This window comes from Carcharhinus amblyrhynchos, chromosome 23 (genome assembly GCF_965287045.1).
Source record: "Carcharhinus amblyrhynchos chromosome 23, sCarAmb.v2.hapA, whole genome shotgun sequence".
Classification (NCBI taxonomy): domain Eukaryota; kingdom Metazoa; phylum Chordata; class Chondrichthyes; order Carcharhiniformes; family Carcharhinidae; genus Carcharhinus; species Carcharhinus amblyrhynchos.
The window spans coordinates 24,069,890-24,097,786 of NC_137346.1; the positions used below are offsets into that span (position 1 = coordinate 24,069,890).

At 44.4% G+C, this 27,897-nt stretch overlaps 1 protein-coding gene across 3 annotated transcripts in view; it reads right to left on the reverse strand.

Annotated features, from left to right (window-relative positions):
- LOC145357321 (membrane-associated phosphatidylinositol transfer protein 3-like) overlaps window positions 1–27,897 on the reverse strand; it is a 409,171-nt gene that overhangs the window by 368,726 nt on the left and 12,548 nt on the right. For all 3 annotated transcript variants that reach the window (XM_080210560.1, XM_080210561.1, XM_080210559.1), the window contains exon 2: window positions 24,673–24,768. In XM_080210560.1, coding sequence (XP_080066686.1) covers window positions 24,673–24,733 — 61 coding nt within the window. In that variant the 5' untranslated portion in view covers window positions 24,734–24,768. The remainder of the gene's footprint in view (window positions 1–24,672; window positions 24,769–27,897) is intronic.

Sequence of the window (27,897 nt, forward strand, 5' to 3'; positions counted from 1 at the left end):
TGCAGGTCAGGGGGTAAATAGGTGGCGCTACAGGATAGGGCCTGGGTAAGATGCTCTATCAGAGAGTCGGTGCTGACTCGATGGGCCGAATGACCTCCTTCTGCACTGTAGGGATTCTATGATTCGGGACGAGGTGGAGGTTCTCCAGTTTGGAGTTGAATTGGTGTCAGGGCATGGAACAATGTTATTGACGTGTGACTTTGCTGTGCTAACGCAGCCAATGACAGGGTATAACTCCCCATCCAAATTCTGATGTTAAAATGGTAGTGGTGATTTCATTATATTTAATTCTACTCCCACCAGTTAGGCAACATTAAAATAAGGCCTGGAGATTCGATCAGCCCCTCTGGCAGCGAGCAGAACGTGAGCAGTAATGAACAAGATCCTCCCATTGCAATGTTATGAACTATCGCAGTGTTTAATTGCAGCAGTGTAAATATCAGAGTGAAGACAACTGCCATCACTCTGGCTGGCAGCAATTGAACAAATACTTCTCTATAATAAAAATGAGTTGTGCCTTCTCTGTGTTTGCATTTAAACTGCATTCCCAAAGGTTTATTCTTTCACTCTGATCTTCAGCTTCTGCCACATCAGTTTCAGATTTTCCCCTTTTCTGTCAGTTCTTTGTTCCCATCCTTGCCTATTGAATTACAGAAAATAATGAACTTGCCCCATTCTCAACAAGTCCCCAACATTCTCAAGCCAAGGCTGATGGTTATTGAACTTCTGAGGCTGGAGCGATGACGCAGCATACTCAACCACCAGTTTGAAAAGCTTGCTGGAACTTAAGCTAGGAAGGAGTTTTTGAACAAACTGAATGAAAAGCAGACTTCAGTTTGAAAGACATCGGGGTGGCACGGTGGCACAGTGGTTCGCACTGCTGCCTCACAGCACAAGGGACCTGAGTTCAATCCCCGGCTTGGGTCACTGACTGTTCAGAGTCTGCATATTCTCCCCTTAGGTTGCCTCCCCCAGTCCAAAAGGCGTGCGAGTTAGGTGCACTGCTTGTGCTAAATTCTCCCTCAGTGGACCCGAACAGGTGCCCAAGTGTGGCGGACTTGGGGATTTTCACAGTAACTTCATTGCAATCTTAATGTAAGCCTACTTTTGACATAAATAAATAAACAAACAAACATGTTTACAATAAAAATTGCCACAGATTCAACTTCTGCAGTGCTGGGAAAATTTTCATATGTCACTTTCTTCCAAAAGAATTGACCAGCAACAGGAATAAAACAATGACTAATAACCAAGGAGGAAAATTTCTCTTGCCACAGTGTCCCCTGGTAACCATGGATTAGCGCTGCCAATGATTATTCTCCTGAAATGTTGAGAGCTTTCACAAGACATCACCTACTGTCTTCAGATGTATTAGAATGTTCTCACGTCCCAAGCTTCTTAACCGAAGATGGGAAATTTAGTTATAGCACCCGAAGGAAATATCACAAAAAGATGAAGAAAATACTTAATTAGAAGTGCGATAGAATGAGGGGAAAGTGCAGTTGACAATTGCCATGGCAACCCTATTGAAAACACCATGAAGAAGCATCATTAGGAAACCAATAAGGAACCAATTTGGAGCAAATTAAAAAAAAGTTATAAGATGATACTGTTGATGGAATCTCTTATCTGCAGAGACAGAAATACTTGGTCTTCATCAGTTTTATGAATTCCATTTTTTTTCTTAATAACATATATTCCTTTAATTTCCTATTTAAAATGCTAATTGATGTGCAAATTAAATGTCACAAACTCTAATTCAAAAATATCGTCGATTGTGCAGGAATCTTAAACTATTAATTGAGCTCAACATGGGGGGAGGTGGCTGAGTTTGATAACCCTTGAAAATCAGGCCAGGGATCAGGATGTCTGATTAACCCTTGTCCATTGTTTTCAATGCAGGCAGCGCACCAGTGTCATGTGATTGCTCATTTCAATGAATTCAGAGTCTAGGCAGCAGTAATCCCTCTCAGGGCAGCACAGTAGTGCCTCACACTGCCAGGGACCTGGGTTCAATTCAGGCCTCGGGTCACTGTGTGTGGAGTTCGCACCTTCTCCCTGTGTCTGCGTCGGTATCCTCAGGGTGCTCCGGTTTCCTCCCATGGTCCAAAGATGTGTTGGTTAGATTGATTGACAAGGCTAAAGTAATCTAATGTCAGCGGGATTAGCAGGGTAAATATGAGGGGTTATGGGAATAGGGCCTGGGTGGGATTGTGCTCAGTGCAGACTTGATGGGCCAAATGGTCTCCTTCTGAACTGTAAGGATTCTTCCATGATTCTATGGATTGACTGGACACAACGACAGGGGGGTCAAATCCAAGAGTGGATAGCACCACTTGAAACTGGCCTGCCACACAAAGGGGAGGTGGACAGTGGCTGGGGCAAGTGCTGGCAGTCATGGAGAAAGTTTCCTGTTTTCCAACCTGGGAAACAGAAAAATGTCACAACACTGAAGACCGCGGACTCCAATGTTTATGAACACCGCACAGTCGGCCTTGGTGAAAGAGGTAGAAAGGAGCAGAGATGATTTGAAACCATGAGGGACAGGAAATCCCCCTATACACTTGCTCAAAAGGCAATAGGAGCAGATAAGCAGCGAGGTCAATGGCAGACGTGAAGCCCCATGATCTGATTGCAGTGTCGCAAGATGTTCAATGATGTTACGAGTGATCGGGCCTCAGTGAATGCATCTTCAACCATCCTACCCTACAAGCTGCACTGTCAGCCATGGATATTATCCATTACATATCATATGGTGAAGAAGTCTGCATAGAAACATAGAATCCCTGCAGTACAGGAGGCGGCCATTCGGCCCATCAAGTCTGTACTGACCGCAATCTCATCCAGGCTCTATTCCCATAATCCCACACATTTATCCTGCTAATCCCTCCTGACACTAGGGTCAATTTAGCATGGCCAATCAACCTAACCTGCACATCTTGGGAGTCCTGCAGTTCTAGAAAAGCTGCAATTTGCCTCTGCCTAATTCTTCCTGGCACAAGAGAATGAAATTTAGTTAGTTCCCACTGAGTAGAGGGCCTCAGGGACCTTCCTTATGCAACAGTGAACAACAAGTGCAGAATGCTGGAAATATCACTAGCTACAACCTTGAAGGAGGAGTCAGATACCTTAACATTCACTGCCGTGGTCACCGGCACGGCCAGTGGAAGTACTGTCCTTGTCTGCTTTGCACTGAAGCTGCAGCAAATGATTTAAGTGAGGATGTCCTTACTAAAACACAGACATTATACACATTGTTCCTCACTGAGATAAAGGCAAAATACTACGGATGCTGAATCTGAACCAAAAACAGAAAATGCTGGAGAAACTCTGACAGCATTTGTGGAGAGAGAATAGACCCAACACTTTGAGTCAGAGCTTGTTCTTCACTGAGATTCTGGCAAGGGAATTAGGTAAATGTGAGCCAGTTCCCTCCTCCTTCCTCTTCCAGCAGCTTACCCTGCTCTGCATGGGCTCTGTTCATTCTCCAAATCATGCTATATTCCAAAGGAAATGGTTCTTTTGCACCCACATCTTGCAACAACTAGATTCTGTAGAAGCCTTGCTTTCTGCAACTTTAAACACCTATAGAAATTTATCAAGCATTTATAGAATTATGGCAACAGCCAGAAGAAATCAATCACCGTGTAACCTGCAGTCAGTTAATGATGCTTCAAATACAGCCAATATGGGGGCCCTTCCTGTTGCTGGCCACATACTTAACTTTACAAGATTAATCTAGGAGCATTAAACATTGCCAGAGTCAATGCTGATTGATACCATGATTTGCCAGCTACATACTTCCAGCAATCACTCTTTGTACTAACACCCTCACCAATATGGCAACCAATGATGATTCACCCCCAACACTTGGCACATGCATATCAGGGCACCACTTTAGAGTTCTAAGGGCATTAGTAGGACCCAAAGAATTGTGACAAATAGTCCAAGTCACTCAGTTAAATCTCCTAACTTTACATGCCTACAAATTTAGCAACTCCGAAATAGAAGACATCTTTTATCACAGTCCATTTAAAATACTCAATGTTCGAGAACCAAATTAAACTATTGCACAATATAATGTCTAAGTGTCAAAAGATGGAAACAATATTGCCTCAAACAGCTCAATATTCATAATCAAAAGCAAAGTAAATTAACAACTTATTCTCAGCATTAAATTATTTCATGCCTGTCATATATCTTTTTAAAGACTACATTCTAATTTTCATAAGATCAGAAGAATAATAAGCAGGCGTAAGCCATTCAGCCTTTCCAGGCAGCTAACCTATGTAAATCTCTCGTTTCGCGAGTTGCTGCAGATTCAATAGGCCAAATGGTCACCTTCTGCACTGTAGGGATTCTATGATATGTGTGACTCCAGATCCACAGAACGTCACTGATTCTTAATTTCCCTCTGAAATCCTCCAGCAGTTGTCTTCCAAAAGATGGCTGAGTACCTCCTTCTATAGAACATGAGGAGTGGGTAGTAGATACTGGCCTTGCCAACATCCTATGAGTGAATGAATTTAAAAAAAACTTTTGCTTCTGAGTTCTTGGAGCACACAAGTGCTAGTGTAGCAGAGAGAGAAACTGCATAGTCTGAAGTGCTATCTTTGGATGGAAGGATAAACTGATGTCCTATCAACCTCTTCTAGAGGTTCGAGGTGTCCAGGGTACACTTTGAAGAAGAGTTCCCAGAAGGCAAAAACATAGAACCCCTAGAATGCAGAAGGCCATCAAGCCCATCGAGCCTACACTGACAATAATCTCCTCGCAACCCCACACCCTAGTGTCAGGTGGGCTAGCAGGGTAAATACATAGGGTTATGGGGGCAGGGACTGGATGGGATTGCGGTGGTGCAGACTTGAAGGGGCAAATGGCCTCCTTCTGCACTGTAGAGATTCTATGATTCTATTTATCCTGCTAACTCCCCCAACACCAAGTGACAATTTAGCATGGCCAATCAACCTAACCCACACATCTTTGTACAGTGGGAGGAAACCGGAGCACCCAGAGGAAAGGGAGAATGTGCAAACTTCACACAATCACCCGAGGCCAGAATTGGACCTGGGTCCCTGGCACTATGAGGCACCAGTGCTAACCATTGCTGCCTCACAGTTCAGAGTAGTATTCTTATTTCCTTGTTTTCCTATTGCTTCATTCTGGTTTAGGAGATGGCTGATGTGTTGATCAATATTCTACCCCCAAATCAACACCATCCAAAATTGATTCACTCATTACTCATAGGATTCACTCTCAATGGACATCTGCGCGTGAATTGCTATTGTGTTTGCCTTTGTTAGAACAGTGCACATATTTCAAAAGTAATAAGATGCTTGTGAAGAGGCTTTGAATATCACGTACTAAATAAACACAAATCCTTTCTTATTGCAAAATATATATTTATGGTTCCATTGCTGATTTTCAGAAGTATATTTTCAACAGCCCAGTCTGTCATAATTAATTTTATATTGCTCTCAAACTCAATACTGTGGGGAAAGACTGCAACAGAAAGGAAAAACAATAAACTACTGAGATGAGAGCTGACAGCATAGTAATCATTTACATTTTGTCTGCAAAACGCTCTGTTGTTTTATCTATTTTTCTTATGCTAATATCAGGACATTGTGCTACATAGCAGCAGTTCAATGGAGAATTTAGGATATTTTAACATTTTCATTAAATGCACCGATTGTCTCGTTATGTGTTTGTTACTCCACCCTCCAATAGGATGCAGTTAGAAAGGAGGCTATTCGGCCCATCTAGTCTGCACCAATTCTGACCCAGGCTTACCCATAACCCCAACCTAGATATCTTGGGACAATTCAGCCTGACCGACCTTACTAACCCACAAATCTTTGCACTGTGGGAGAAAACTGGAACACCGGAGGAAACTCACACAGGCACAAGTAGAATGTGCAAACTCCACACTGAGAGTGACCCAAGGCTGGAATTGAACCCTGGTCTCTATCACTGCAAGGCAGCAATGCTAACCACTGTGCCGCCCCTTTACAATGGGTTTACAATGTGTCCCCTCACAAAGGGCAGTGCCTTAGTTTAAAAAAGGCCTGAAATGGCAGACGGTGTTTCTTCCTCGCACTGATCATTCAGTTAATTAACCCCTTCTGTGCCTTGTCTAATTTAAAGATTTTCAGTGTTGGCTGTCTGGAAGTTGAGGCTGGTGTGCAATTTTAAACGTTGATATTAAATTTTTACTTCTTCGTTCATACCCTGTTCATGTTCCTTTCTGTTGTATTAGGGTGTTCATGACTGTGATGGTTAATGTGGGACTGGGGAAGCAGTACCATCCATATTACAATATAGAGAGTCACATAGGAGTGGTAGAGTGTATAAGAGAGTCTGATAGAAGTCAGCATGATGGCAGCACTGCGTCCTGTGTAAAAACAGAAAATGCTGGAAAAACTCAGCAGGTCTGGCAGTAGCTTTGGAGAGAGAAACAGAATTAACGGGCAGGATTTTAAGCCTCGCTCGGGCGAGACTGGAAATTCTTGCCCAAGATCAACGAAGGTTTCCATTGTCGGATTCGCGCCGATTCCGTTGCGAGGGTGGTAGAGTTCCGGCCAACACTGAATCCATTTGACTCTTCTTCAAGACTCGAAACGTTAACACTCTTTCTCTCCCCACAGATGATTTAAGGCAGCATGATGCCACACAGTGCCAAGGACCAGGGTTCCTTTCCAGCCTTGGGTGACTGTCAATGCGGAGTCTGCACATTCTCCCCGGGAGTTTCCTCTGGGTGCTCCGGTTTCCCCTCCCAGTCCAAAGATATGCAGGTTAGATAAATTGGCTGGGTTAGATAGATCAGCTATGCTGAATTGCCTCAGTGTCAGGGAGATTAGTAGGTTAAATAAGTGGGATTACAGGGATAGGGTCTGGTTGGGGTTGTTGTCAGTATGGTCTCAATGGCCTCCTTCTTCACAGTAGAGATTCTATGCTGCCAGCTCTGCTGATATTTTCCTGCATCCACAGTATTTTGCTTCTATTTTACTCTATCCTGCATGTATAAGTATATAGTTATGCTATTAATTATCAGTTATTGTTAAACCACACAAGCCTCTAGACCTCCTCATGATACACATTAAAATTTCCAACATTATCAATGTTGCTGCTACATCTTCTTCAACCAACTCAAGCAATCACAATGGCCTCTTTTATGTGGGCACAACAAACTTTCTTTTACGTTTAAGCAAATATTTTTTGGTAAATTCTCCTGTGGTTAAAAATGTCAAACATGTTTGTTGGAAATAATTGAAAACAGTGTCAAAATTAAGCAGGAGGCTTAAAGTGACGCTAAAGAACGTGGCCAGAACTCTATCACCTTGTCCGCCATGCAATTGGAGTGGGTCAGAGGGTGGCACAGTGGCTGGTACTGCTGCCTCACAGCTGGGTTCGATTCCAGCCTCAGGTCTCTGTCTGTGCACGTTCTACCTGTGTCTGCATGGGTTTTCCACTGGTGCTCCGGTTTCCTGCCACAATTCAAATATGTGCGGGTTAGGTTGATTGGCTATGCTAAATTGACCCTCAGTGTCAGGGGATTAGCAGGATAAATACATGGGGTTACAGGAATAGGGCCAAGGTGGGATTCTGGTCAGTGCAGTCTCCATGGGACAAATGGCCCCCTTCTGCACTGTAAGGATTCTATGATACGATGGAAATCTCCGTTGATCTCAGGCAGGAATTTCCGATCTCACCCAAGCGAGGCCCATATCAGACTGTTTGTTGGAAATATCAACAAAATACTCAAGTTATTGAAAATATAGATAGCATCCTGACTTCGTTTAACATAGAGATGAAGGCCTTAAGTGTGTGAATTACAACTGTTAAAAAAAATGCCTATTAAAGTCACAAGACACAAAAATTGTTTCCAATGTGACCCATATTATTGGTGCTACAGCTGCTGTTTTGCTCCAAAATGGTGCATGCACACTTCATTTATTTGGTGAGAGTTTTAGCATTGGCATTAGGAACATGAACAGGAAGTATGCAGATTTTGCAGTTAATGAGATTAGACGCATGTGACGCCAGCCCTGCTATTTTCAAGGCCGATCCAGCTATTTCCCTCTTATAAAACACTCCCAGTTGAATGCGTGTTCAGTAGCGGCAAGGAAACACTGCCTCACCCATCCACCCACACCCTGCACTGCCCTCTGCGAGCCTCATGGATCACCCACAACAACAGGGAGTGACAGTAGATAGGATGGAGAGTGCCAGAGCGCAGGCCACCCAGCCTCTTTGAAGGGCAAGTGAGCTGACTGGTGAGGAAGGGGACCATCTCAGCACCAAAAGCAAGATTGGCATCTCCCAACAAGCCAGTAAGGCCCCATCCACTGGCCTTCACCCACCCTGCAAAACTGAGATGCTTCTTAAATGTAGGTAACTATCCAGCCAATTACTAATGACTCCTTCTCTCTATTACAAACAGTGGAGGCCATCAGCAGGTCAGAATGGGGGATGGAGAAGTCCGTCCACATTCTGCCTAATGCCATGGTGCCAACATGCCAGTGCAGCAAGGTCACCACTGGCAGGTTGGCGATAACCATGGGGAGCCTGACTGAGCAGAAAGCTCAGCTTCAGTCAGGTTAGCACAAGGACATACAAACCATCACTGTAGCCATGAGTAAGATTCATCAGCTGCCGTGCTAGAGGGGGACAAGGGGTATCCCTCCAATATCTCCTTCTCCTCAGGGAGTCAGGTGCCCTTGTGGAAGAAGACCTTCAGCCGGACATCCCTGGTCAATACACCAAGGACTCTCTGACCACTCCCAAGTCCCCTCGGCCTGTGAATCCAGCAACTGCAGTTGCTCAGACCCCACAGCAGGAGACCCAGTGCAGGCCAGGGCCCTCCAGGATTCAGTCGTCCAGAAGATGCCTGCTAAAGTCATCACAGACAACAGGGCTTAGCAATTAACAAACTGACTCCATCTCTGTTGCAGATATTGGAGAAGCACCAAGACATAGCAATAAGGTAAGAAAAACGAAGAAATATTGAGAGCACAAAGGTGGCACGGGTGTTCACTCACTATCTCTGCTGTGCACATCTGTAAATGTATTTTGCTCATCTGAAATTCCCATCTGATGCCTGGCTCTTCTATCTGAAGTGCTCCAATGTCACCCAAGTCTAACAGATTCTCCCCACCTCCCCCACTTTCAATTATCGCCCAAAACGTCCCTCAGGTCTATAGTCCTTGGACAATCTCAGTGCAGTAAGTCACCTTCCTGTCCACAGCAACAACCTGAACAAAGCCTCTTTCTCTCTCAACATGGCAGTTGGGCAATGCATAACTTTGGCTTGCATCGGAAGATCACGTGGCCAGGTGAGTATAGAATTTTCAGTTTATTAGATCTAATGACAACCCATACTAGAGTCAAACCAACTCGCTGCATCATTCACCTCCATGTAATGTGTCAGGGTGCATTATATTTCAAGGAACAATTGGGGACCTTAGGTGCTCGTAGGGGTCTGAAGTGTTTAAATTCTTCACCTGTACCATTTAGCACCACAGACATATCGAGCACTTGGTGAGTGCTAGGCAACAATGGCTAATGAGATCAGAGGTATGCACTAGGCCCCAGATGCTGGGGAGACAATGGCTGAGAGGTATTATCACTGGACTAGTAAACCAGAAACCTACGGTAACGCTCTGGAGCCCTGCGTTCGAATCCCACTGTAGCAGATAGTGAAATTTGAATTCAGTAAAATTCTGGAATTAAAAGTGTAATGATGACCTTTGTTGATCATTGTAAAAACCCATCTGGTTCACTAATGTCCATTAGGGAAGCAAATCTGCCATCCTATCTGGTCTGGTCTACATCTGACTCCAGATCCACAACAATGTGGTTGACTCTTAAAATGCTCTCTGAAAATGGCCCCACAAAGCACTCAGTACCAGGACAGTTAGGGGTGGGCAACAAATGCCAGTTCAACCAGCAATGCCCACATCACAAGAATTAATTTTTAAAGATTAAACGGGAGAATGCCACTCTGGACAGAGGGTCTATCTGGTGTGGCCTGAGTTAGCTTTCTGTTAGGCAGTCAGCATGGTTATCTAATCATAAGCATGCCACCATTTGCCAGGCTTCCTTGTTTATGTATGAAATTGATGGAATGAAAAAATGGAGGCCTCAAATAGGATCAGAGTGAAGCTTCAGTACATCTGACATGTGATATTTATTATCAACCAGAAGCTTTGGAGCGATTGCAAACAAGGTTCACCAGGATGCTGCCTGGTCTTGAGGGTGTTGGGTATGAGGAGAGGTTGAATAAACTAGGATTGTTTTCACTGGGAAGATGGAGGCTGACGGGAGGCCTGATAGAGGTCTCCAAAATTATGAGATCATTAGACAGGATAGATAATCTGAGGCTTTTTCCCCCAGAGTAGAAATATCAATTACAAGAGGGCACAAGTCCCGGGGAAACGTGCCGGGGAAACGTGCCGGGGAAACGTCCCGGGGAGACGTGCCGGGGAAACGTCCCGGGGAGACGTGCCGGGGAAACGTCCCGGGGAGACGTGCCGGGGAAACGTCCCAGGGAGACGTGCCGGGGAAACGTCCCAGGGAGACGTGCCGGGGAAACGTCCCAGGGAGACGTGCCGGGGAAACGTCCCAGGGAGACGTGCCGGGGAAACGTCCCAGGGAGACGTGCCGGGGAAACGTCCCAGGGAGACGTGCCGGGGAAACGTCCCAGGGAGACGTGCCGGGGAAACGTCCCAGGGAGACGTGCCGGGGAAACGTCCCAGGGAGACGTGCCGGGGAAACGTCCCAGGGAGACGTGCCGGGGAAACGTTTTTCCACACAGATAGCAGTGGGTGCCTGGAACATGTTTCCAGAGAAGGTGGTGGAAACAGCACATTAGCAACATTTAAGAGACATTTGGATGGGGACATGAATAGGAAGGGAATAGAGGGATCAAGTAAGGGCAAAAGGCTTTTTTTTAAGTTTAACTAGAGTATCATGATCGGCACAGGCTTGAAGGGCTGAACGGCCTGTTCCTGCGCTGGACTATTTCTTTGTTCTTTAACGAAGTTATTAAGTAAAGCCTAAATGCAGTGTCAACATTTGCTGGCCAACAGATGTGACAGCAATGCTGGATGGGGAACTTGAGAAGCTCCAGATGATGAAGGCTGGGTCATGAGTACTTATCAATAATCAGAGATAGTGGTGCTGCTGAAGTTCTCTCTGTGCACACAGGGGCCAAGAATATTCACAGGCTCGCATCTGCAATTGAGAGATTACACTGTTCCAAAGAACAATCTCATGCTGAGGGCTCAGTTTGAGGTTAAAGCCAGAAAATGATTCATTCCCGAGGGATGGCCTGTGGGGAGATGATGCTGTCCAGATTCAGATCAATCCTCAGATGTTCACGTGAAAACCAGGGATAGATGATTGTCCGCCTCGAGGCACCTTGGAATGCTCCGAGCATACTGAGTACATGAGGCTTTGACAAACTGCACCTGCTTCTTGGAGGCTACCATAGGCAGTACAATGTTTGAACAGACGGTAACATGTCTACTTCCTTTACAATGCATGCTCCAGTTTTTAACATGACAGAAGTCAGTTGCTCAGAGGTGTCAAGCCTTCCAAGGATGGAGCCATCATCTCTGAAGATTATGACTACTCATTCTGAGATTAATGTCCTTCATTGAGATGCTGAGGATAGCAAAGAAGATATTGTTGTCAAGCCTGTGTTAAGGACACAGGCGACTGGGCCCATACGTGGTAGACTCCATCATCTTTTTGGAACCTCGCGGCTATAACATCTCACTGCCGCATCTCACCATGTCTGGCCCATGCTATGGCCTCTTCCCGTGGAGCCCCGACATTCTCGCCCTCATCAGGCTCATCCCTCTCAGCGACCTCCTCATCAGAAGAGATGTGCAGCTCCTCATCTCTCCATCAAGCAACTCATTTCCATTTTGGAGCTCAAATTGTGGAGATTACAGCAAACCACAATACTGTGGGCCCTCTGAGGAGAGAACAGGAGACAGTGACCTGACTGGTCTAGAAATCAGAAATGCGTCTTCATCATGCCAACAGACTACTCAGTCAAGGAGTGTTGCACAAAATGAGTCACATCATATCTCTCCTTAGAAGCATTTTGTGGCCATCGAACGGGCATCATTAGTTACATTCCTTGGGCATCACGATTACCATTGGTGAGCCAACCCTGTCTGAAGGCCCTCATAGACCACCCACAAGTGATTCAAGAAGTAAGAGTCATGTACCTTGCACAAGCCTGCAGAATCTGCTATCCCGTGGCCATAGGTCACAATGTCAATAAAATGAAGGAGATAGTCATCGACTTCATGCCCCTGTCTACATCAAAGGGTCGGGAGCTTCAAGTTTTTAGATATCCAGATAACCAACCTGTCCTGGTCCCCTCCTGCTGACACTATATTTAGAAAAGCCCACCAACACCTCTACCTTCTCAGAAGACTAAGGAAATTTGGCATGTCAATAACAATTCTCACAAATGTTTACAGATGCACCGTTGAAAGCATTCTTTCTGGTTGTCTCACAGCTTGGTATTGCTCCTGCTCTGCCCAAGACTGTAAGAAACTACAAAGGATCATGAACGAAACCCAGTCCAACACTGAAACCAGCCTCCCACCCGCTGACTCCATCTACGCTTCCCACTGCCTCAGAAAAACAGCCAGCATAATTAAGGACCTCACACATTCCGGACATTCTCTCTTCCATCTTCTTCCATCAGGAAAAAGATACAAAAGTCTGAGGACACATACCAACTGATTCAAGAACAGCTGCTTCCCTGCTGCTGTCAGACTTTTGAATAGACTTACCTTGCATTAATTTGATCTTTCTCTACACCCTAGTTATGATTATAACACTACATTCTACACTCTCCCCTTCCCTATGTTTTGTCTGTATAGTGCGCAAGAAACAATACTTTTCATTGTAAATTAATACATCTGACAATAATAAATCAAATCAGCTACATATTGAGAAAGTGGGAGCTTTTTCAGTTGATGAATCATTATGGCTGTTCCCAGGAAGCTCTTAAAGCCACATGTGTGCAGTCGATGGTACCCTGTACCTATGGGAATCTGGAGTACATTACAGCGCTGGCACAGAGTTGGAATAAGCAAGAGCGAGCAGTATGCAGTGAAAGGTGAGCAATTGCTACACGCACAAACCTCAAAATTGCAAGCGAGGTACAATTCGCCAGGTGCATGTCACTTATTTCTGGCCGTGATTCACACCAGTTTAATTCACCGCACCCACACGGAGTGCGGGTGTGATTCCGGTGATCTCAATGAGAGCTTTTGACAAGCAAAGGTGGTTCCCCATAGGGTGCGGTGAGCAAGCTGACCCACCATGCAAGTCGGGGGCAGAAAATTGCAATCCAATTTCACACTGGCGGAGTGAAATTATTACTCAGCCTCAGCAACATATCGCTTGGCAAGAACAACAATACAAAACGTACCCAGAGTTCTGGCAACTCAAAATTATTAAATGATGAACTGACCTTTCATTGTAAACTACCCTTTCCCATGTTTAAATGATGTCTGCCTTGCATGACTGTCTGAATATGGTGAGATTTTAGAATAGTCAAACCCACTGATAAACATGCAAGAAACTCAAAGCAATGTACGAACCACAATATCTTAACGTTCACTAACTTTGTCCCTCTAGCATCAACCATTGCTACATATTGTCACCTGCGAGCATTTCTTTCTCTTACGAATGGTCACCTCACCATAGATCCAGTTTAAAAAGCGTTGGTCACTCACCGTAATGCAATACACAAACCGACATGATTATTTAGGATCCCACAATGAATGCTTACAGTTTTAAAGGGGCAGACCAGATCAGTAGCTCACCATCACAGTCATGGCAGACAATCTATTCACAATGTCACAGGAGATCTGAGAATATTTTATGAGACTAGTCGTCAATCACAGATATCTCATAAAGGATCTTGGGCGAGATTATCTGGCCCTTCCTGCCAGTGGGGTCTTCCAGCTCCACCGATGGTGACCTCTGACAATGGTTTCTCTGTGGGCGCAGCTGGCAAGCAACGCAAGTGGCCACTGACTTCGGCAGGACTGGGCGATCCCATTGACAGCTGATGGCGAAACACCTCTGCCAAGAGACAACACTGTGGGCGGGCCCTTCTCTTTGGTTTGACCAGTTCCAATTGGTTTGATGCTGTTCTTTAAGAACTTGAATCACTATTTTAACAACAGCATCCTATCATGGAACGCAGCAAGTTGCCAATTGGCACATTCTGGATTATGACAACTTGACATTTTCCAAAGTAAATCCTTCATTCAACAGCAGACTTTTTTTTACAGCTCTGAGAATTAATGAGCCACTCTCTTATTAAATCTCAATGTTATACCCTAACCAACAGCTAATGTTCACTTTCCCGAAATAATGCAGCCCGCACCATTTAAAGGAATTGGGATATTGGGATGTGTTTGAATCAGTTAATGCAAAGAGCCTCGCTGCAAGTCAGATGCATTGCAAAGTGTCAGCACATTTATGGGAATAACATTGAAGTGTAAATGGAGAGAGATGGGGTTGTAAACTGGCCAGTAAAAATGCAGGTTCAGATTTGAAGCATTTATCATTGTAAAATAAACAGGGCAGGTATGACTTTTCATAAAACAAAGCACCAGTGTTTTAGTGGTGAAATATAATTCAAAAAGTAGTCAAGCATTTAATGACAGGCCACTTATAGAATCATTTTCCAGATATGATCATGCATCTATTCCTGGCTTATTTCAACACTTTCAAGGTAACTTCAACATGGTGAACGAAAGCCATTCTCTACTAAATAGTCTATTACTTTACAACAGAGGATACAGTCTTCATTATCCATCACTACCAGTGCATGTTCAATAAGAATGGGTGTAGTGAATAGCAGCGCATTTCCCTCCGCTCCCAATATTCTCAATCACAGTCCCAGCATATCTTCTTTAAACCCTAATGCCATTTCATTTAGCACAACACAATGTATTCAACTGATGACAATGGTCACTGCAACAAGTGATTTATCCTATTGTTCGTATTACTAAATCTTACATCAAATAAACACAGGTTGGCAAGTTGAATTAGATTGTTTAATATCAGCAACAACATATAGGAAACAATGTTAAGTACCTCAAATAAAATTAAAGTTGAAGAAAATCATTGATCTCACCAGCAGAAGGTTCCGGTAAAATTCCATCCCACGTTACTCCTGCATTCTATTCTCATTCAGAGCAGCAGCAGCTGAGGCAAAGCCCAAGATGAGTGGCATTGGCTCCCCTGTGGGAGGCATTTGTCCTCTATTATCTACTGCACTTTGTTAATGCCAGCTTGCTCTGGCACACATCAAGATTGAGAAGCACGGTGGCACAGTGGTTAGCAATGCAGCTTCACCTTCAATGCCAGGGACCTGGGTTCGATTCCCGGCTTGGGTCACCGTCTGTGCAGAGTCTGCACATTCTCCCCATGTCTGCATGAGTTCCCTCCGGGTGCCCCAGTTTCCTCCCACAGTGCGCAAGATGTACTGGTTAGGTGGTTTGGCCATGCTAAGATTCTCCCTCAATGTACCTGAACATGCACATGAATGTGACGACTAGGGGATTTTCACACTAATTTCATTGCAGTGTTAATGTAAGCCTGCTCGTGACACTAATAAATAAATAATCTTTAAACTTAAAGATTGCATCTTCACTTTGGTTGGATGAAAATTCTGGAACTCCCTTCCCAACAGTGTCATGGGAGTACCTACACCAGATGGACTGCAGTGGTCTTCCAAGAAGACAGCTCACTGCCACCTTCCTGAGGGCAATTAGGGATGGTCAATTAATGCCACCCTCGCCAACAACACCCACATCACATGAAAGAATCTTTTTTTTTAGAAGATGCTGTGGTATGAAACTCAGCCCTCAAGATCCAGAGTTGCATCGGATCACTCACCACAGCCAGCTGAAGTATTCTCATTGGAAGCTCTCCATTTCCCAAATGGTAGCCACTGAAGCCATCCTTTGCTCAATCACCATTTTAGGAAAACAATTACACAGGTGAGCACTAATGCGTTCTAAAAGAATGGTCTTTAGAACATAAGAACTAGGAGCAGGAGTAGGCCATCTAGCCCTTCAAGCCTGCCCCGCCATTCAGTAAGATCATGGCTGATCTGAAGTGGATCAGTTCCACTTTCCCGCTTTCTCCCCATAACCCTTAATTCCCCTGTCTATCAGAATTAGCTCAGCAAGCTAACCACTATTCAAATATAAATTGAGCAACTGCAAAGAGCTTATGTCATTATTTGATATTGATGCCAATGCTTAAAGTCAAATGATAATGTGACAATACTATGCCTTCAAGAATTGTATTTGAATCATGGTTCTCTGCAGGAGGTTTCAAGCAGACCCTGGCATTTTGTTGGTGCCGTGTTGTCTGTAACCAGTTTCCTTTATTGCTGCTGAGGCAGTATAATTGATATAATGCTGATTGTAATCTGAACTAATGCAGTGTCCTGTGGTTTTAATGGTCCCTGGGGATTGCAAAGTGGAACTTTATTTGGGGATGATTGACAGGTCAGGAGATATGCCTGGAGATAGTTTTATTTTTTAACAGAACAGTCCAGGTTTTAGTTTGTTTCTCAGCTGCTGCCAGGAGCCAGTGTAAGAAGGTAGTTAGTGTGTGTGTGTGTGTGTGTGTGTGTGTGTGTGTGTGTGTGTGTGTGTCTCTCTCCCTCGATTCTTTGAAAGTTCCAGGACTAGGAAGCCTTGGAGAATTGACCCAACGTTCAAGGGACCAACAGGAGTTAAAAAGCTGCAATCCAGCATCACGTGAGCATACCTGCTGCTGTGCCAAGCCTAAAGGAGGGTGCAAGTCTGTGAGATGGTGTTTAACTTGGAACAGCAGAACAAAACAGCACCACAACAGGCCCTTCAACCCTCCAAGCCTGCGCCAATCACAGTGCCTGCCTAAACTAAAACCATGCAACCTTACAGAGTCCATATCCTTCCATTCCCAACCTATTCATGTATTCCATCTAGTTGCTCCTTAAAATGCCACTATCGTACCTGTTCCTACCATCTCCCTGGGCAGCACTTTCCAGACATATCATCACCCTCTGTGTAAAAAAACAAAATGCCTCGCATATCCCCTCTAAACTTTTCCCCATCCACCTTAAATCTATGTCCCCCCTACTGCTTGACACATAGTTAGCTGTTAGGAGTTATTCTGTCAAGATGACTCTCCACTCACCTGACAAAAGGAGTAAACCCACAAGGTTTGCCATCAAATAAACTTGTTGGACTTTAGCCTGGTGTTGTGCGACTTCTTAAGGAGTTATTCTGTGTCATGTTTAAGTTCTGTAATGGGTAGAAGTTATGCTAATTTTTTCTGTTATATTTTAACTGTGTTCTTACATAAACTTTGTTTGACAAAAGCTTCTGAGTGGTTCACTCAGACAATCAGGCAGCGCTTGTAAGAACTGTGGTCGTAAGGATGGTGGAGCCACCAGTAGTTTGGGAGGTGAATTGTTTTTCACCCAATGGAGATCAAAATGACTGACACATGCACTTACCTTCCGATGAGAGGTCATCGACCTGAAACATTCACTCTGCTTTCTCTCTCCAAAAAAGCTGCCTGACCTGCTGGGTATTTACAGAATTTTATCCCAGACGTTGACCAGCAGTCTAAAAGCACAAAGCCGCAACTAACCTCTGGGAAAGGGATTTTAAATAGAGCCCTTGTGTTCAAAGATCTGACAAAGGGCACATAATATTGGAAAATGGAAAATAGTTCATTTTGGCAGAAAGCATGAAAAAGCAGCATATTATCTAAATGGTGAGAGATTGCAGAGCTCTGAGGTACAGAGGGATCTGGGTGTCCTGGTGCATGAGTCACAAATGGTAAGCCAGCAGATACAGCAAATGATTGAGTAAGCTAATAGAATGCTGTCATTCATTGAGAAAGAAATGAATACAGAACTAGAGAGGTTATGCTTCAGTGACACAGACACTGAGTAAGAACACATTTGGAATATTGTGTACAGTACTTGTCTTTTTATGTAAGATTTAACTGCATTTGAAACAGTGGATGATACAGTGTCAACAGAAGGATATAGATATGTTAAGTGAATGGTCAAAAACATGGTAGATGGAATATAATGTAGGAAAAGGTGAAGTTATGTTCTTTAGTCAGAAGAAAAATGGAGCTGAATATTATTTAAAAGGAAAAAGAGTGCAGAAAGGTGCATCACAGAGGGATATAGGAGTTCTCATGCAAAATTACAAAAGCTAGCATGTAAGTTCAGCAGGTAATAGGGAAGGCAAATAGAATGTCGGCCTTTACTTCAAAGGGAATGGCGTATAAAAATAGGGAAGTCTTGCTAAAGTTATACTAGGCAGAGGTTAGACCACACCTGGATTACTGTGAGCAGTTTTGGCCCCCTTATCTAAGCAAAGGTATGCTGGCATTGGAAGCAGTCCAAAGAAGGTTCACTAGGTTGATCTTGGGTAGAGGTATTTTCTTATGAGTAGGTCACGTCTGTACTCATTGAAGTTTAGAAGAACAAGAGATGACCTTATTGAAACATATAGGATTCTCAGGGGACTTCACAGGGTAGAGCTGGAGAGGCTGTTTCCCCTTGTGGTAGAGTCTAGCACCAGAGGGCATAATCTCAGAATAAGAAGGGATCACCCATTTAAGACAGGTGAGGAGGGTGTTTTTCTCTCAGAGGATCGCAAGACTCTGGAACTCTCTTCCCAAAAAGGCAGTGGAAACAGAGTCTTTGAATCTTAAGGCAGAGCTGGATAGATTCTTGATAAGCAAGAGGGTGAAAGGTATCAGGAGTAGGCAGGAATGTGGGATTGAGGTTACAATCAGATTGGCCACCATCTTATTGAATGATGAAAGCAGGCTCAAGAAGTCTGCTCCTGATCCTAATTCCAAGAAGGAATTTTCTCTGAAAAATTCTAAGTGTAAAATCATGGAGCCCAGTATCCTTCCAGGAAAATCACTAGGGCCATGAGACTGTTCTCCCCATCTGTGATTCCCTCTTTGCTCTGGTACCTGACTTCCCCTAGATCTGCCGCAGTTAGCTTCTGTTAACTAACATTTGGTCCACTGTCGGCAAGGTGACAATGGCACTGTAAAATGCAGAAGGGCCTTTAGTTATGGCCTGGAATGAACATGCAGCCTCTCTACCTAAGGTCCCGCTGCTGGGAAAATGCTTCAGAAGTTGCATTTGTATCAGGGAGTTGAACAAATGCAACTGCTCAGGATTTTACTAGCACCCTCCTGCCTCCCAAGGACTGGTAAATTCCTGGCCATTAATTCTTCATAGCCAGTGAAAGAATTGCCTCCTGCAAATATAGGTGCTGTTGGCCACATAGGCACTGAACTGCATCTCATCCACACTATACCAGCCCAATTTGCTGAGAAATATTAGTTTCCATTGGATGCATTCATTCCTCCTGATATTTTCAATTGAATGTATCTCTTGCCTCTTCTTGCTCCAGTATAATCTGACGATGTGATATAATTCATGCTAAAAAGAGTCATGTTGACTCGGTTGGCAGCATTTTCCCCCGGATTATAACATGTGTTATATCTGGACGTGAGCCAATGGGTCAAATTAATATTCCTGTGACAGTATTGAGAGATGGGCCATTAAACCTGAAGCCTGGTCTGCCTGTTCATTTATCATTAGCAGTCACCTGAAGAGATTTTTGTTTGAGCTGGTTCTGGAACCATGAGCATGACGTGGTACAAACAGCCTTCTTCATTTAAAACTCTCTCATTTGAAAATTGCTGAGATAATCCTGGCTCCACGAAACAATCTGGTGCATGGTCAGGTCTGTTAGAGGACTGTAGTGGGTTGGATCTCAAAAAATGATGAGACCAAGTACAAGAAAGAGATAAGAGAATCTGATGAACTACTGCAACGACAATAATCTCTCTCTCAATCTCAATAAAGCAAAGAAGATAGTCATCGACTTCTGGAAACAGTGGGCAACATGCCCCTGTCTACATCAATGGGGACAAAGTGGAAATGATTGAGAGTTTCAAGTTTCTAGGTGTCCAGATCACCAACAACCTGTTCTGGCCTGTCCAGGACAATGATATAGTTAAGAAAGCCCACCAACATCTCCACTTTCTCAGCATGTCAGCTATGACTCTCACCAACTTTTAAAGATGCACCATAGAAAGCATTCTTTCTGGTTATATCACAGCTTGGAATGGCTTCTGGTCTGCCCAAGACTGCAAGAAACCACAAAAGGTTGTGAACAAAGCCCAGTCCATCATGCAAATCAGTCTCCTATCCATTGACTGTCTACACTTCCCGCTGCTTCGGAAAAACAGCATCATAATCAAAGATACAGCACACACCGGATATAACCTCTTCCACCGCCTTCCATCAGGAAAGACACAGTAGTCTGAGGTCACATGCCGGAAGACTCAAGAAAAGCATCTTCCCTCCAGGCATCAGACTTTTGGGTGGACTTACCTGTCTTTCTCTACACTCTATTTATGACTGTAACATTACATTTTGCACTCTCTCCTTTCCTTCTCTATGTATGGTACATTTTGTCTCTACAGTATGCAAGAAACATTATTTTTCACTATATACTAATATATGTGACAATAATAAATCAAATCAAACTAAACCAAAAATTAGCCAGCTCAGAAATAGATCAGAGAGGTGTTTGAAGTACGCACAAGGTGGTTTTAGGCCACAGTTTTCTTGGGGATACTAAAATTCCTACTCTTTCCAGGCCGGCAAAAATAAGTCTCCACAAACCTGTTCAGGACACATTTGCTTTCTGACCTCGTAAGACAGGGTCGATCATGTTCTGCCCACTTACCCTCAAAATACAAGACTATTTTGGGTCCTTATATTCACCAAGCAATTTGAGTTAAAATTGCCCAGTGTATCATACAGGTTTGAAAACACGTAATATAATAGTCCATTGTCATTGACCAGATGGCACAGCAGTTAGCACGGCTACCTCACTGCGCCAGGGACTCAGATTCAATTCCGGCCTCGGATAACTGTGTGGAGTTTGCACATCCTCCCCGTGTCTGCATGCGTTTCCTCCGGTTGCTCCGGTTTCCTCCCACACTTCAAAAGATGTGCCGGTTAGGAGGATTAGCCATGCTCAATTGTTCCTTTGTGCTGAGGGATTAGCAGGGTAAATACATGGGGTTACACGTTGGGATGTTGTCAGTGCAAGCTTGATAGGCCGAATGGCCTCTTTCTGCATCGTAGAGTTTTTATGAATTTGTTTACTATGTGAACACAACTTAAATATTTGAATGATGTCCACACAGCTGAAAGTACAAAGGGTGCAATGCCCGAAAGGTCATGGTTCAAGCAGCAGGTCTGTCCAATTTACAATGCCACAGTAGAGCGAGTGTGATCAGTTCTCAGGTAATTAGAACAAGCAGCGTATTAAGGCAATGGAGATATGGTGACACAGTGGTTAGCACTGCTGCCTCACAGGCCAGGGCCCTGGTTAATTTATGGCCTTGGGGCACTCTCCCCACACATTCTCCCTGTGTCTGAGTAGGTTTCCTCCGTGTGCTCTGGTTTCTTCTCACAGTCCTAAAGAGGTGCTAGATGGGTGCATTGGCCATACTAAATTCTCCCTCAGTGTACCCGAACAGGGGCTGCAGCGCGGCAACTGGGGGATTTTCATAGTAACTTCATTGCGGTGTTAATGTAAGCCCACTTGTGACACTAATAAATGAGCTTAAACAAAACTTTCCACTTTGAAGCTCTACATCATTTCTGCTTTGTCCCCACTGATGTAGACAGGGACGTGTTCTCCACTACACTTCCTGAAGTCGATGACAATCTTCTTCGTTTTGTTGACATTGAGGGGCAGATTGTCATTGCACCAGTTCACCAGATTCTCTATCGCATTCCTATACTCTGTCTCATCATTGTTGGAGATCTGACCCACTATGGTGGTGTCGTCAGCAAACTTGTAAATCGAGTTGGAGGGGAGGAATGTGGCCACACAGTCATAGGTGTATAAGGAATATAGTAAGGGGCTGAGAAAATGGCCTTGTGAAGCACCGGTGTTGAGGATGATCGTGGAGGTGGTGTTGTTGCTCATCCTTACTGATTGCAGTCTGTGGGTTAAGAAGTTCAGGATTAAGTCGCAGAGGGAGTTGCCGAGGCCCAGGCCACGGCCACAGAGTTTGGAGATGAGTTTCATAGAAATAATGGTGTTGAAGACTGAACTGTAGTCAATAAATCGGAGCCTGACATAGGAACAGCCAGTCCAACTTCATTCAGTCACTCTTCCTACACCTTGTTCCACTTGCTCAATCATAAGGCGGCACTGATAACAGACAGAAATCTGTCTGACAAAACATCTGATATCACTGACTGCTGTGGAACACATAGTAACACAGCGTACCTCCCCCAAAAAGCCATTCCTGATAATGAAGGATTTCAAAAGCAAGATAATACTTAACAAAAAATAAATGTAGTTTGTCATGGGTCCAGTAGCTATGGCAATTTTGCAAGCTATAATTATCCACTTGGTAAGGGCTAATTTTGAAGAATTACATTTGTAATAATTCATATGAATATTTATTACAGCTTCCAAATTTTAAAAGCTCCAACTTCTGAGAGAATTGTTGGTTTATTGCACCACTGTATTAGATCTCTTAATGAATATCGACATGTCCTGTGCTCTACAGAATTGCTGATCTAATACTTCCCAGTAATAATGTTTGGAGTTTCACTTTTCATCAGATATTTTGGTAAATTCCAGCTCAGATTTCTTGTTCTGCCAAGTGGAAGGAAAATTAATTCATCCAACAATCTGTTGATGTTTTATTTTATTTCTCAAGGGTACACTGTAATGAGATAGCACAACAGAGAAAGCGAGCTCGATGTATGACGTTGACCAAGATTGCGCACGTTGGCAATGCCACCCTTCCCCCAACAAGAAGCAAAGAGCACCAATTAGAATGATTGGAAATAAAGCTTTGTTGTCCAAACCAAGAGTTAAGACTGCAGATGCAACGTCAAATAATGGTGTTAAAGTAAAGGGATAATCCGTAGATGGAATGTCATACAATTAGATTAAGCATTCATCGACGCAAATGACCAACATCAATTTCTAGGCACAATCTCAAAGCTCACTTATTGTAATTATTTTAAATCATTCAGGGCAAGGCATTATTCGAACTTCATTTTTATTCCTTCATGGGATGTGGCCATCGCTGAGTAGACCACTTCATAGAACCACAGAATCCCTACAGTGCAGGAGATGGTCGTTCAGCCCATTGAGCCTGCACCAACAACAATCCCAAACGGGCCCTATCCCTGTAACCCCATGTATTTACCCTGCTGATTCCCCTGACGCTAAGGGGCAATTTAGCATGGTCAATCAGCCTAACCCGCATATCTTTGGAGTGTGGGAGGAAACCGGAGAATACAGAGGAAAGCCACAGAGAGAATATGCAAACTCCACAGAAACAGTCGCCTGAGGCTGGAATTGAACCCAGGTCTCTGCGCTGAGAGATAAACTTGCTAACCACTGTGCCAGCCATAAATTTATTGCCCATCCCTGGTGAACGAGTATAATGAAAACAGATGGGGAGACAAGGACATTTTTTTATAATGTGCAATTACAACTACCTTCTATACCTTGATGTACCTCACTCTTCAAATACCTTTGATTGTTTTGCTTCTCCTATTATAAATTTTGAAGAAAATTGAAATAGAACACTATAAATCAATTCACAATCAGCCTCATCTTGGGATATCATCGGAATCATAGAAAGCCTACAGTGCAGGAGGCCATTCAGCCCATCGAGTCTGCACCGACAACAATCCCACCTAGGCTCCATCCCGAAAACCGCACACATTAACCCCACCAATCCCTCAAACCTACGCATCGCCGGACAGTAAGGAGCAATTTAGCATGGCCAAAGCACCTAACCCGCGCATCTTTAGACTGTGGGAGGAAACCGGGGTACCCAAAGGAAACCTACACAGACATGGGGAGAATGTGCAAACTCCACACCGACAGTGACCCAAGCCTGGAGTCAAACCCTGGCACTGCGAGGCAGCAGTGCAAACCACTGTGCCTCCGTATCGCCCCTTTGTTTTGTTTCTTTGTTAACTTATACAACACCAGTTACTTTATCAGATACCATAATTAATGGGCATGGGCCCATAACATGATGAAACGGAGAGCAGAGATCTGAATGAACCATTAAGCGGCAGTAACAGGCGATAATCAGCTTACGTTTCCTCTATCACCATGAATCAACCTTAGCTGCACAGAATAGCCATCAGTAGACAGGTCAGAATGTGTAGCACAGGATTTAGAAAACTAAATTGCAGGCAGGAAATAACTCATTAATCAGATCACTCCAATTTCATTAACTGTCTGTCCAAATATATATACACAAATATAAGCTGATAAAATGCTTGATGCAAGTGCGGTTGCATTTTACATCATTAAATGCCGCACAAGAAAAATGGACATCATTAAATTCAGGCCCTCTTTTCGTTCACCCAGTAAATCAGGATCTGTTGCTGCAGACAGTTCAACAAGTCTTCCCATTTGCGGTTCTGTCTGCACTCCCGGATAAAGGAGAACTAACTGACAACAGCGATTATCGATTTTGTTCAGAACAAATAACACGTCCACCAACCTCGTGCATCGAAGAATTCATCCTCTGAGCTGTCGCCAGAGTCATGCACGTTATTCTGCATTCGCCACTGAGTGTTACCGTGTCGGCAAGCGGTAGCTGTAATGGGAACAGAAAAGTCAGTCAGAGGAAATTCGGCCCTTAAGTACCCAGAGCTCACACTCAGGTTGGCACTTTTTAAAAAAAAAAAGGAGCACTCAGCATGGCAGAACCATGTTATTGTACGGGAAGTAGTCTGGGAAAGATTCCTCAGTCAGTGATAGTCTTTGTATCACGTAGATTATTTTATGGTGGCTGCCTTGACAGAACTCACACAAAGCAGCTTATCCTGCTTTCCTCATTCACCACTGAATTGCTTCTATTGGACTTGCTAAAGGCCTTTCTCTTATTCTTCATCCAGTCTGGAATTGTCCTAGACCTTCAGGATTCCCTGAATTTACTGCCCCTATACTTCCCCCCAAAGGATACATGTTAGACCTGTATTTTTCCCCAGCTCCTTTCTGAATGCCCCCCACTGCTCTGCTGTAGACTTTCCTGCAAGCAGCTGGTCCCAGTTGACTTTGGCCAGGTCATCCTTTATTTTTTTTTACAAAATTTGCCTTCCCCTATTCCAAAACCATCTTTTGTAGGCTCTCTTTCTCCTTGTCCATTACAAATTTGAACTGTACTGTGTTGTCGTTGCTATCACTAAAATGCCGTGTCGAACCTTTGTTCAGCTTTGCTTCCCGGAATCAGGTCCAGCTCTGCTCCATCTCTTGTTGGGCTTTCTGCGTATTGACACAAAAAACTCCCCTGAACACATTACAAGAAATCCACTCCCTCTAAACCCTTTACACTCTGACTGTCCCAGTTTACGTTGGGGAAGTTGAAATCCCCCAGTACAATTACCCAATTATTACTCTTACACAGCTCAGTGAATTGTCTACATACCTGCTTCTCTATTTCCCACTGACTCTGTGGGGCATCTAAAACATGCCTTGTAACATGGTTGCCCCCTTAACATTCCCACAAAGCATAATCTGAAGATCCTTCCAAGATATAGTTTCTCCTTATTGCAGGAGCTGATTCCTTAATTAACAGTGCTACACCACTTCCATTTTTACACCCTCCCATGTCTTATCTAAAGATCTGACACCCCGGAATGTTGAGTTACCAGTCCTGCCCTTCCCTCAACTGTGTTTCTGTGATGTGAACAATATCGCGCTTCCATGCGTCAATCCACGCCTTTAACTCATCAGCCTTACCTATCACACTGCTGGCATTGAAGTAAAGACCATCCAGCTTTCTCTGGCTCTCTGGACACTCAACATAGCTGAACTCACTTTGACTTGCTTATTTTACTGTAGCATGATGTGGCTCTATTTCACCAATATACTGTGTACCCTCCTGCTGCCAGACTAGTTTAAACTCCTCTCAACAACCCTAGCAAACCTATCCACAAGGACACTGGCTTCCCCATATCGTTCAGGTGCAGACTGAGGCATTTGTACATGTCCCACTATGCCCAGAAATGGTCCCAGTAATCCAAGAACCTGAAACCCTCCCTCCTTACACCAACACTTGAGCCTCGCATTCATCTGTCCTATTCTCCTATTTCTATACTCGCTAGCATGTGGCACTGGGAGTAATCCAGAGATTATGACTGTTGAGGTCCTGCTTTTTAATCTGCTGCCTAGTTCCCTGAATTCTTGATACAAAGGATTATTCCTCACTTTGCCCATATCATTGGTGCCAACATGTACCACGACCTGTAACTCATCACCCTCCCCTTTCCAGGTGCCCCTGGCTCCCTGCATCGGGGAGGCAACACACTGTCCTGGAGTTACATCTCTGGCCGCAGAAACACCTGTCTGCTCCCCTGTCTAAAGAATCCCCCCTCACTATTGCTCTTCCTTTCTTCTTTGGTATTCTGGTAAGTCTCCACTCACCAACACACTAAAAGGCTTTGGGACATAAGAACATAAGAAATAGGAGCAGGAGTAGGCCATCTAGCCCTTCGAGCCTGCCCCGCCATTCAATAAGATCATGGCTGATCTGTTGTGGCTCAGTTCCACTTTCCCGCCCTCTCCCCATAACCCTTAATCCCCTCTCTTATCAAGAACCCATCAACCCGCTTCTTAAAAATATTTAGCGAGGCAGCCTCCACCACTTCAACGGGCAGAGAATTCCAGAGATTCACCACCCTTTGAGTGAAGAAGTTCCTCCTCAACTCCGTTCTAAACCGCCTCCCCTTTATCTTGAGGCTGTGCCCCCTAGTCCTACTGTCTTTTTTGAGCGGGAAGAGTCTCTCCACCTCTATCCTATCCATCCCATTCATCATCTTATACGTCTCAATGAGATCTCCCCTCATTCTTCTAAACTCTAACGAGTACAAGCCTAGTTTATTCAGCCTCTCCTCATAGCTCAATCCCCTCAACTCCGGTATCAGCCTAGTAAACCTCCTCTGCACTCCCTCCAGGGCCAAAATATCCTTGCGCAGGTGCGGCGCCCAAAACTGCACACAGTACTCCAGCTGCGGCCTCACCAATGCCCTATACAGCTGCAGCAAGACCTCCCTACTTTTATATTCAATCCCCCTCGCTATGAAGGCCAGCATCCCATTTGCCTTCCTGACCACCTGCTGCACCTGCAAGCTGGGTTTTTGCGACTCATGCACAAGGACCCCGAGGTCCCTCTGCACCGTCGCCTGCTGCAGTTTTTCGCCACGTAAGTAATAGTCCTTCCTACCATTCTTCCTACCAAAGTGGACTACCTCACACTTGCCAACATTAAATTCCATTTGCCATTTCCTGGCCCATTCGCCCAGCCTCTCTAGATCCTTCTGCAGACTCTCCACACCCTCCGCACAATTTGCCTTTCCCCCAATCTTGGTGTCATCAGCAAATTTCGACACCCTGCACTCGGTTCCCTCCTCCAGATCATCTATATAAATGGTAAATAGCTGAGGCCCCAGCACCGACCCCTGGGGCACCCCACTAGTCACCAACCGCCAATCCGAATAGCACCCATTGACCCCCACTCTCTGCCTCCTATTTGACAACCAATCCTCTATCCACGCTAACACCCTACCCCCAACTCCATGTCCCCTGACCTTCTGCAATAACCTCTTGAGGTACCTTGTCAAACGCCTTCTGAAAATCCAGAAAGACCACATCCACCGGCTCTCCTCTATCCACTGCCCTAGACACATCCTCATAGAACTCCAGTAAATTTGTCAGACACGACTTC